The sequence below is a fragment of the Petromyzon marinus genome, chromosome 78, assembly GCF_048934315.1.
Source record: "Petromyzon marinus isolate PM22_M1 ecotype Great Lakes invasive population chromosome 78, UKy_Petmar_22M1.pri1.0, whole genome shotgun sequence".
NCBI lineage: Eukaryota > Metazoa > Chordata > Hyperoartia > Petromyzontiformes > Petromyzontidae > Petromyzon > Petromyzon marinus.
In genome coordinates, this window is record NC_133744.1 from 2,048,136 (window position 1) to 2,060,379 (window position 12,244).

A 12,244-nucleotide genomic window follows, 5' to 3' on the forward strand; every position below is an offset into this window, starting at 1 on the left:
TCATCAATGCGGGGGATGGGGAAGGCGTCGCCGAGTGTAACTGCGTTCAACTTTTGATAATCAACGCAACAACGGGTCGACCCATCCTTTTTTTGTCACCAGTACAACCGGGGCAGACCAGGGGCTCGCTGAGGGCTGGATTATGTTATCACGGAGCATATCCGCGACTGCTTCTTTGATCTGGGCCCGTTCAGGCGCGCCCACTCAGTATGCGGGGAGTTTAATGGGTCGGGCTGCACCTGTGTCAATTTGGTGCTTAACGAGGTCTGTCCGGCCCACGTCCGAATCATGCTCACTGAACACGTCGGCGTGCTCCCGCAGTAACCCGCACAGCTGATCAGCCTCCCCCTTGGGTAAATCTGCCCAGGGTACACGTAGCGCGTCAAGTAGGGGGACGACCTCGGCTCTGGGAGTCTGGCCGACTCGCCAGGCCAGGTCCTGCTTGTCCTCGGGGCGCCAGGGGTCCTCAGCCCAGAGGGCTGAGAATGCGCGTGCAGGGGGTGTATGGTGGCTACCGGGGTGCGCCGTCGCAGTGCTGCTGGGGTACTGTGGGGGTTAAACAACCGCATAAACAGTCGGCCCCCATCCGCGTTTACCATTGTAGCCGACCCCACAACCCCGTACCGTGCCGCCAACTCCGGGTGAGGAGTCAGCATTACCTCGCCCGATGGTCGGTGTGCGGGGTCAGTGGAGGGTGTTGCCACCGGCACCAGCATCTCCACGAGGGGGCCGACAGTGACGGCCGACACCAGGATAGCCGCCACGGGCTCAAAGCGGGGGCGATCCGGCTCTTGTCCAAGGAACAGAATCCGCTCCCCGCTGCCTTCCACGGTGGCGCATCGCTGGCGGGGCTGCAAGTTGAGCCCTAACTTTCCAGGAGGTCGGTACCTGCAATACACTCATGGCATAACACGCTCGACGCATAGAACTCCTGGGTACACACCTGGTGTCCGAGACGGACCTCAGGCATGACCCTCCCCAGCAGTCCCATCCCAGCTTTTGCTTGTAGTGTGCAGCGCGTGATCCGGGGCCTGCAGGTGGCCCACGTCAACCCCGACCACGCTGCAGTGTGTGGCGCTCAGGGATGAGGCCACCGCCCCCGTGTCCAGCAGAATTTGGGTACGCCGCCCGTTCACCTGCCCTTCCACCAGCGACGTGGCCCCCGTGATTCTTGCCACCAGCTCCCGCAGCCAGTCGCCCGAAGTCGCCGCGTTCTTGGGGGTCACTCGCTCGCCATTATCTTTACAGTTTGTTTGTGTTGGGGCCACATCGATTGCACGCCTCAGTGGCCCCCTCTCTAGGGAGGTCTTGGCGTTTAACCCTGGCATGTGCCTAGCGCGGGCGATCTGGGGGCAGTCTCTCACGCGATGCCCCCGACGGTCGCATAGATAACACGCCCGGGGAAGGGTGGCGGCTCCGTAGGAGGCCCCCTGCCTACTCCCTCTTCCCCCCCCCAATACGCATCTGCCTAAGCTCTGACTCTATTTGGGACACACGTCCATTTAGCCCCCCTACCTCGGCCCGGACGGTTTCCACTATTGACCGCAGCTGGTCCATATTTTGGTTCGCCTTCTCACGTACATGGGTCACTTGGGCAGCTATATCCCCTATGCCAGTTTGTAGCCCTGCCACCCATCCCGGGGTTGTCTCGCGGGGTCCTGGAGGCTCCCTCGCCCCCCCTCCCCCCCTTTACCAGCTTGGCGAGCTCCTCCTCTTTTTCCTCCTCTGCAAGAAGGCTCGTGATGGTGCAGTCTGGTCCCTTCACCATACTGTCCTCGAGACAGTCCGGTCCCTTCACCTGATGAAGGCCACTTGTGTTGTGGCCGAAACGTCGTGATTTTTGTTGTTTTATTTTTTACCTACGTGACTTTACCAAATAGAACCAAAGAGTATACAGTGCCATCTTGTGGGGAGGAGCGGGCAGGAGCGAGGATCCAGCCCCAGACCTCGCTATCCTCACCAAGACTTCCTAGAAGCTTGAGTGCTGGCCTCCAGCTGAAGTTCAGTGCTGTGCAGATATGGAATCGGTAGACTGTGTATGTGTGGCAGGATTGTGTAGTGCCATAGGCGTAAGTGAAATTCTGACTTTACACCTTATTCATGTGGCTTTGTGGTTGTATTTCTCTGGGATCTTTTGTACCATTTGAGGTGCTGCTCACATCTCCCTTTTTGTGTGTTGTCATTATTTGCATTTACTGCGGAATGTCACGTTCTGTTGACCAATAAATAAAATCGTGAGATGACTTTTTCCTTCCCTCATTTGTTTATTTGATTCCAGACACTAGGTTTACCTCAAATGTCCACATGGTTCATCATGCAGACTGCTTTAATGCACTCACTGAATAAAGTATAATGTACGATCTGACACTCACAGTCAAGTTAAAGGTGAAGGACATCGGAATGCACTGAATCGCGTCAACGATAAAATCGGAAAATAGCATGAAAATGTTTACTAAGCATAACAAATGATATTTTTATATAGCGACTTAACATAGCAGTCTGAACAACTATATGAACAGATTATCATACACATTTGCATATGAATCGAACATCAATACTGTTAAATTTTGATTTAAAGCTTTCGTGACTGCAGTAATTCATATTCTTAGCTCTTTCGGTAAAGTCACGTTGAAGGGAAATAATAAAATAATAAAATATATATAAAACAATAAAATATATTTTATTGTTTCCCTCCAACGTGACTTTACCGAAAGAGCTAAGAATATCAATACTGTTGTTTTGTATGCTCTTTGAACCGTAGAATGTAATTTAAGATTAAAACGGAAATGTTCAAGATGGGTACCGGATCGACTGAGCGTAATCGATACAATAAAGGGTCAAAAAGGCCAAGGTTGCTGAAGTTCGAATCTGAGGTGTGGGATACGGGAAAAGACACGCCCCTTCGTGCAACACCACGCCTATGTTCTCCCATATATGGACAGATCTCTGATCGTTCATTTTGTCACGTGTCTGATTTTATTGTATTACAGCGCCATGGAAGCGAGATGTTATCGCCCTCGCCTGGTATGAAGAAGGTGGCGGGCTTGATCCCGTACCTGTCGCCTGTGTATTTGGAGTTTGCATGTTGTCTTTTGCATTGGCTACGTGGATTTTTCTCTGGCTCCTGTTTTTTTACTCAAATATTTAGTATTTGGCTGCTATAAATGTCCACGTGATAAGCCACTTTGTTGAGCTATCATTTGTGGCCAGGTCACTTATTTTAAAGGGCTATGTAGCTCAGTTGGCCATACGTGTGAAAATAATTTGGTTGTTGTAATAGTTTTAGTTTACGATACACAAAGACCAACTTTAATCAGGGCCAGGAGGACGATGCATATCACTTGCCACGTGTTTATCATTGGGAGGGCGATTTAATGCGTTGGGACGTAATCCCGCAGCATTGATGCGTTATTTTTCTGAGTCAGTGGCGTAGAGGACATGGCAGCTAATACACGTAGATTAACTTTTGGTGTCTTGAAGATGAACTATTATTGAGCGGGTATGCTTTAGACATCCATTGCTGTGTGGCAGCATGCTAAGATTGTGCATGACACTCCCCCCTTGAATTACAAAAGTTCATCTGCAATGAATTTCTGTATTGAGAGTAAATGAAAGAGTTACCCAATATATTCTGGTATCTTCTCTGCGATTCTATGGGGGAATTGTTATTTGCTGTTTGGGGCGGAATACTTTACCCATTGGCTGATGGCATGACTTCTAGATCAAACAGCAACATCCATCACAAAGGCATTTGTAAATCGGTAGGTGGTGGATAAGCCCCCCTCCTCCCAAGCAATTGCTGACTGACCAGGATCGTAATTCTTAGTTCTAGCTGCTGAAGGAGATACGTGCCATGTTAGCAAGTAAAAAGCTCACTTTTTCACCCACAGACAGTTGGAATGGTCAGAAGACTGCATCATACTATTTTTTTCCATGCTATGCCAAGTAGTCAACAAAAAGCAAACCTACTGGGATTTGCACATTCCGGGAGATCCCACGACAAATGGAATGGCTCCACACGCTTCTACGGGATTCTTACTATTCTAGTTGATGTACGGCCAGGGCCCCGCATCCCTGAATGAGAATAAGCAGGCCAAAGCATCGGCCCCTGCAAGTTCTGGGCCGACGTCCTTCAGCCACACATTAACTTCCTTGCAGGAAGCAAGAGAGGCTGCTGTGGCATCCTCTGCAGCAGGCCAAGCTGTAAACGAATGGGTTCGGCAACCCATCAAACTCACTGCCATTGTCAACTCATCCATCATACACAACACACCCCTATACTTTCTCAAACAATGGCACCTCCCATATTGTTAATTATTTTCCTCCAGTCTACAATATTCTACCATGTCATGATATTGTTTGTTTCATAAGTTACCCCACCTGTTACCCGTGGCTTAAATATGAATCATAGACATGCCTCTCTACATGCTAGAAAATGCAATTTAGGACAGCACTCTCGTAGGAAAAAAATCTAAAACGTAATTTTATATTGGTGATTAGGTCGGGTGTTGAAACCAATCCTAGTCTAATTACCGCCATATCTTGTCCATCACTCACTGAAACTCACCAATAGATTTTAAAAAACAGACAGAGGCTTGGCATTGTCCATGTCAATATTCAAGCCCGTATAGCTACATTTAAACAATTCTAAAATATCTTCAATAATCTTTGCCTGGATATCTTCTGTCTGTCTGAATCAGGGCTTACCTCATGTACAAATCCTAGTGTAATATAAATAGGATATTATATATTCCGATAAGACATACAATCAAGAGGAGGAGGTGTGGCAGGAAATGTGAAAAATGACCTACCTTGCATACAACTTACTACTGTGTCGACTCGGGCTCTGTTGAATATATCGCGGTGATGCTTTCTTCTCCAGCTAACCAACATTTTACTCTGATGTGTTGCTATATACCATCAATTAATAACATAAAATAAATCCATGGATAAAATTACATCACCGATTACAAAATGTGAACTATTACACATAGGGGATCTAAATTGGAATAGGCGAAACCTATTACATGATGCATTAAACTTTACAAACCAGGACAATATAAATCAACTGGTTACTTCAACAACTTGACCCAATATGAAAAGATTCAGATCGCTCATCCGTACTTGATATCTTACTTACACATTTACTGAGTACATTTTTAAAAGTGGCAGTCTTAGTTAACATTCTCAGTGACCATGCAATTATCTGTGGCATTGTTCAATGAAAAATAACTAAAATAACATTAAACAAACGAAGGTATTCAAATATTTGGGTTTACTAAGTGATAAAAATTACATTGCAACCCCATATTGATCACATCTAAAAAAACATGAAAACAAACGTTCTTTTCTCATTTGATTGCACCTGCAAATTGTTGAAGCTATCATTCTACCACAGGAGAGGGTGAACAATATAAAGTACTCGGGGTTGTTCGGGGGCGCCTGTGGCGCCACCTCACAACCATTTACGGCTTTCGGCCGGGAAAGTCACGAAAAAAAATACACACGAACGACGTATTCACGCAAGCACCCGATGCTCTGTTTTGAAGTTTTAAAATGAAACATCTTTGAATTGTATTATGTTTTAAATTAGATAATTTTACTTCCTCATTAAAAACTTTTATCATTTTACATCTGGAAGACTTAATTGAAAAGGACATTTCGTGTGAATTTTCTCTCGTTGTTAAATAGATGGCCTTGCTGCGGGTTCGGTTCGATGCGGACTTTCACCTGTTTGGGATTGCGGGATCGAGATAAGGCGATATAGAGCTGGCCGTGCGAGAAGACCGCCGTCTGCAGATCGATTCCAACGTAATCGAACGTCTATCCCTGCACCTCCGTCATTCATGCAGGGGGTGCGTATGTTTGTAGCGCCCCCTGCATTAAAACGACGGAAAGTGCAGCGTTCATCACAGATGAAGTTGTGCGCTTATGTAAGATAGGCAGTATGACCAGTTTTGGGAACAGTCTAGGTGGAATTAATGGGGGTTGGGTGCCTCTAAGTAGTATAAATGGCAGTGCTCAGAGCGAAGCATGCAGGAGCCATATCTCTTAGCATCCCATACAGTATTGGAAGTAGAATGGCTTGAAGGCAGGAGCAGTGGACTGGACTCTGGGCAAAGGAGACTTCCCGAGCCTTAAGTAGAATTGTCATTGGTGTAGATTGTGGTTTGTTAGGAAAGTATTATCAGAGGTTAGGCTGGTTGTATTTGTGTTTCAGCACGCAGTGAGGGCCTAGGCAGGAGTGAGGCTGGAATGTGGCAAGCTGTAGAAGCCATAAGAGAGAAGCATGGCTGATAGCGGGGCCAAGTGCACCATGTCACTGCTGGCTCCTGTGACTCGGCGAGGGGGAGTTGGCCTGTGTTGCTGCTGCTGCTGCTGCCAGGGTGCCTTCGTGTGAATAATGCGTGTGGGTTGGGATATACTGGCGTGTTCGGTATGCAGTGGTGGCTAATGTAAGACTCGCATTGATAGTTGCATGGTGATAAATGGTGTGGCCAGGGGGGAGTCACAATTGCAGTGTAGTGTGTGGCGAATTCGCGATACCCATAAGGTATGTTGGTTTTGCGGCACGGGGATATGTCATGGAGCTCTTAAGGCAAAATTGTAATGATAGACCCATGTTTATTTCAATACTAAAGACGCGTATCCGAGACCTCCGTTAATCGTGTGGCAACCCACCCACAACACACAATCACCCCATTACGGGAGAAGAACGCCCTGGCTCACACTAAGACAATTACAATAAGCGGTGGGGTTTGGGATAGACGTTTGGGAGAGAGCAGAATCCCCCCCCCCCACGCCATTCTCCCAGCTGTGCCGTGACCATCATTCTGCTCTTTCGTTTATCACTGAATCTACCATACAGGACCCAACATTGTGACCTATATTTAAAATTCAATCTCACATCACTTGGCGCTTGAATACATCTACATTGGGCCCTGTTTACCCATACCATTCGTATTGGCAAATCTATGCTATGCTGTGTGTTATCTTGGTGTGGTCTGGGACTGTTTTTGCTGTTTTGCTGCCTTGCCCAAGTTTGGGAATAGATGTACTTATGCAATTTTAACTTTTTTGTGATTGCTACCTGTCCTATATTTTGCACTCTTGTCGTTTTTTTCATCTCGATTATTGTAACTTTCTCCTGGATAAATGCATTCTATTTCTGATTCTTTCCTTTATAAGGCCACACACACGGTGTTGAGCTGTTATGTCCTTGTTGTGCCATCCACTGCTAATCAGAGGCAAAAAACTGAAACCCAGATTAAAACCCAGGATGTCAGCGGTGCCAACTCTGAGTCTCTAAGGCAATTGGTGACCCCGTGGTTCATGTTGTATGTATGTTGAACTTCTTTCGGACGGGATGTAGCCATGTGATCATGTGTAGGGTCTGTTGGGGAGTGAGGAATGTGGTGTCTTGTTTGCCTGCTGAATGCGTTTTGGTTGGGCTACCCACTGTCTGCATTGACGAGGGAATAGATGCCTGAGGCATCCTCGTGGTCACTCTTCTCCTTGCTCTTCTTCTTCTTCTTCCTCCTCGTATTCTCCACGTTTACGATGGAGTACAGGCAGGAGCCTTCGGGGCTCGTGGTGTGGTTGGCTGTGGCGGCGCCGGCAAGGGAGTAGATGCAGGTGGCTGGCTCCTGTCCCGCAGTCGAACGGTCCCCGCGATGCTCCAGCACGGCATACACCGCAGTGCCCTTGGGGAGAGAAGGACATCACTGTGAGGCATTGAATGTAGCCATACAATCCGGTGCACAACGTTAACTTGTTGTAGCCTCTCATGTTTTGGATTCCGCCACCGAAACCTAAAACAAAATGTGTTACTGTATATACAATGCAAATTCCAACTATATATAAATGCACACAAGGTTGGCTATGGAGTGAAAGAGTTTCAACATACGTACATACATGGAGAATGTCATGGCTGGTTATAAGCATGTAACATCATTGACTTCATTGATCACTGGGTTTGCCTTTGAGCAGTGGGGTCACCCCCACAGTTCAGAAGTCCTTTTCCCAAGACATCCTGTCCACTCCCTGCCTCTGTTCAAGCCCAGACTCATCAAGACCTTCCTATTTTCCACTGCCTCTGTCTCTCATCCATGCTTTCACAGACACCCATCGACTTAAATAGAGTTATGACTGACGCGTTCTCTAAAAAAATATGCTCAATTATTCTCAATCAATCGATGTTTTATGCCAATATCGCCCTCAATAAAGTAGGCGTCGGTGCATATTACAACAGAATGAGAATCATACAAGGGGCACAGAGCAACAGGAAAGATAAAAGAAACCCGTCACATCAACGGCTAACATTAACTGAGCGAAGTAAAGTACAACCACTCGCAACGAAGAGCATAAGAAGGGTAAATACAAATAAAAATGAATAAAATAAATGAAAAGTAAATTTTTACTTTTGCATTTTAGATTTTCTGGGAAGGCCAGTCTGAGTAGATGTCTTGCAGTGACCACAGAATTGAGAGATGCTCTCCAGACACTTATTGTACAGCATCTTCAGCCATAGACTAACCAAGAGACTCATAGACTCACGGATCCTGTTCTCGCGGATGGCAATATGTTCAGCAGGAGCTAAATGCCAATGTGGAGGTCGTGTAGTGTTGCTAGTCCACCATTGAAGTAGTGCATACTATAGTGGTTTACCCTATTATCCATAAAGTTTGCCTTACTGACATCCGAAATTGGATGACCTCCAACTTTCTTCAGTTCCATGTCAAAACGACAGCTCCTTCTTGTCGGCACAAAAAAAGTAATTCGAAAACCTAAATATGGTTGTTCGTAATTCAGTAGGTTGTATGATAATTGATTCATCATCTGTAAAGAGTTGGGGAGCTGTCTTAAATTGTCATTTAGGACTCGAGAAGCATATATTTTTTTATGTGACTCAGACTGACTTTTACCACCTCAGAAACTTGTGCAGTAAAACCCCCCTTTTTAAAGTCAAAACAATGCAGAAAGTATAAAAAAAATAACAATAGGTTTCACCCTTTCTGGAAATAAAAGAGGCGTTAAGATGTTCAAACACCAAATAGAAATATTTTTCGAGGAATGAAGTCTGCATTAACCACGTCACGTGGCTCCCTCACCAGACAGTGATGCCGAGGCGGCCTCGCCCGCCCAGGAGATTTGCACCTGGTGCGTGAGCGCAGCTACTTTGCCACGCACCGCAGCTGTTGGCCTCTTCAGGCAACCACGCCAGGCAGCTCCTTCACTAAGCCACGATGCTGCTGTCACCTCACCTCTCCGGTACGTTGATGCGGCTACCGCAGCCACCCCATGTGGCTGTCGGCCGGCTCCAGCGTCCGCATCGGGCGGCTAGACAACTGGGCCATAACGCCTCTATGGCCTCGCCTGCACAGGGCCGTCATGCCTGGTGCTAGACCGCAGCTGCCTCACTGCCCTGTGCAGCATTTGGCCCGCTCCGCCAACCACGTCGGGCGGCCACACCTATTGAACACCGACGTCGCTGGGGCTTTGTCTACCCGGGACCTATGGGCCAGGAATGTAGACCTCACCTGCTGGCTGCTCTGCGCACTGAATGACCAGCTCTGGTTACTATGTTGAGTTGCACCTCCATGGCGCTGCACCGTCGTCGGGGCTCAGCCTGCCCAGGCACTCTGTGCCTGGGGCACCGGCATGGTTGCCTTGATGTCCCGTGCGGCTGCTAGTCTGCTCCTCCTACCGCATCTTGTGACTCCATCACCAAGCTGCGACATCACCATGACTTCACCTTTCTGGGGCCACCATGCTCGGTGCGCATGTGCGGTCTCCTCAGCGCCCCGTGTGGTTGTCAGCCAGCTCTGTGGACCGTGTCGGCCAACCCCCCCCCCCCCCCACCGTTGCACAACGTCATAGTGGCCTCGCCTGCCCAGGGCCGCCATGCCATGCACGTGAGTTCGGCTACCTCCTCGCCCTGTGCGGCTGTCGATAGGCTCCACCAACCAGATCCAAACATTATTTTGTCGAGCCACATTACCGCTGCGGTCTCGCCTATTCGTGGCCTTCTGGCCTGGGAGATGTGTCTATCGACCTCACCCTCCACCCATAAGCTCCATTCACCTAGGCCTCTGGAATTCCTGTTCAGTCTATAACAAGCTCACTTCCACCCTAGGCGCCTTTTTCTCTAAAAACCTTCAAGCCCTAGCATTTACAGAAACCTAGATATCTACATTCAACACTGCCACCCCAGGTGTGCTTTCCACTTCCTGCACCAAATTCATCCATTCCCCACAACCACCTGGCAAGCCTGGTGGTGGCGTTTGATTGCTCTTCTCCTCCACCTGGATCCCATCGCCTCCACTTGTTGCCCTTCCTTTGTTTCCCTCTTTCGAATTTCTTCTATCATCTGTCTCTTTTTTTTTACAATCTAATTTCAATTTCTTTACTGCCTCCCTGGTGAGCCCTCCTCATTCTTCGACGACTTGGATTGCCTTCTCTCCACTATCCTTCCTATCTCATCTCCGTTGATTCTTATGGGTGACTTCAACCTCCATTTTTCTTCCCTATTTACATCCTCAGCTTTAATGTCTCTCACTAGCTCTCTCAACCTGCACCTTGCCTCCTCTCCTCCGACCCACTCACCCGGTAGTACGCTTGACCTTATCTTCACTTTTGCTTGCTCAGCTTCCCATGCCCAAGTAAACTTACGTCCTCCATCCAATCACCTATTACTGACCGTGACACTTACAATTCCTCTCCATCCAGCCCTTCATCTGCCCCCCCCCCCCAAGCCTCCATCGAAATCTACGCTCCATTGATCATTCTGCACTTCATTCCCTGGTTCCTTCTAACCTACCACCATATCTGATTTCTCCTACCTCCTCCCAGACCAAGCATCATCCATCCTACATTTCACACTATCCTACTTATTAGATGCTTTTGCCCCTCTGCTGCCTTTCACCCCTCATAATCATCTTCATAGGCCTTGGCTAAAACTTGGGCTAAAGAGTCAATATTGCTTCATATGCAAAGCCAAGCGAACCTGGAAGAGACCCTACCCACCACTCGACTTACATTTCCGTACTTTTGATTTCGATTCTTCACTGGAGGCTGCTCGCCAATTCTATTTTCTATGCCTCATTTCTTCCCTTTCTGTGCACCCTGCTCTGCTATTTTCTACCTTAAACACTCTTAGTACATCCTTCACCAGCTTCAACTGCTATTTATTATTCTACCCCCTCCCCATTAGTCTTCTCCAAATATTTATTGGAGAAGATCTCTCAAATTTAATTCTAGCCTCCTCAATATTTGCCTTCCTGTCAGCATCATACCTGCCTGCCCCTCTCCTCCTTCCTCCAATTATTCTTCTACTTTAAAAAAATTTCCCCTGCGTCTCTTCTGGAGCTGTCACAGACAATCTCCAAAACTCACCCAACCGTTTCCTCCCTTGATCCCCTACCGCCTTCCTTGCTTCCATCTGTGATTGTGGTGCCACGACCACGAAGCAACTCCGCAAGCGCCGCGATTGTCCACTACCCCCCACCCTGAGCACACGCACACACGCAGCACTTGCACCCACGTAGTGTTCTGGCAGGGGATTTTGCCTGGCACATCGGGTTTTAATCCGAAGGGCCCCTAGAGGGAAAGTCTCACGGTTTCCCGGTGCCAGGAGATTGGCCGACCCTCGCAGGACAGGTTACATTGCAATTCCCCTAAAATTGGTTGAAAATTATATGGGCGCAGAAAGAGAAGGTTCCCTGGGTCAACCGCAATGAGTTACTCACAACATTGGGGGATAGGACGGAGGGCGGAATATTAAGCAAGAAAAGTGCAAGTGCCCTTCCAGACAATGGGCAACGAGGGACGATGGGTGGCCGGTGACCGCTGCCGTGGACTAGAGGAAGGACACAGTAACAGGGGGGGCGGTAACCGAGGTAGGTGTACGATTGGCCGCGTGTTACAATGGCACCCAGGGCCTTTGAAATTAAGGGAATAAAAAGAGTAGCCCAGGACGATTTTGGTCTCTTGTCTTCAACCTCTGGGCTGTCAATACCCACTACCTGCCGTCCTGCCTCCTCGAGCTGGTCGCAGCATCCATGTGATGCCAGCGAGTGCTGCTCCGAGGCAGTGATAGATGAAGTTTTCTCTCTCTTTGGTTCTATTCAGTAAAGTCACGTAGGTAAAAATAAAATAACAAAAATCACGACATTTCGGCCACAACAAGTTTCCTGACTTACAGTACCCCGGGGTTTACAAATTGAGCTGCATCTGTGGAGACTGC

General features: G+C 48.0%; 1 protein-coding gene across 3 annotated transcripts in view; it reads right to left on the bottom strand.

The window, feature by feature from the left end:
- Positions 1-5,260: 5,260 nt before the first annotated feature.
- The window catches only part of LOC142907361 (uncharacterized), a 39,964-nt gene continuing 32,980 nt past the window's right edge, over positions 5,261-12,244 (bottom strand). For all 3 annotated transcript variants that reach the window (XM_076056797.1, XM_076056796.1, XM_076056795.1), the window contains one exon: positions 5,261-7,703. In XM_076056797.1, coding sequence (XP_075912912.1) covers positions 7,452-7,703 — 252 coding nt within the window. In that variant the 3' untranslated portion in view covers positions 5,261-7,451. The remainder of the gene's footprint in view (positions 7,704-12,244) is intronic.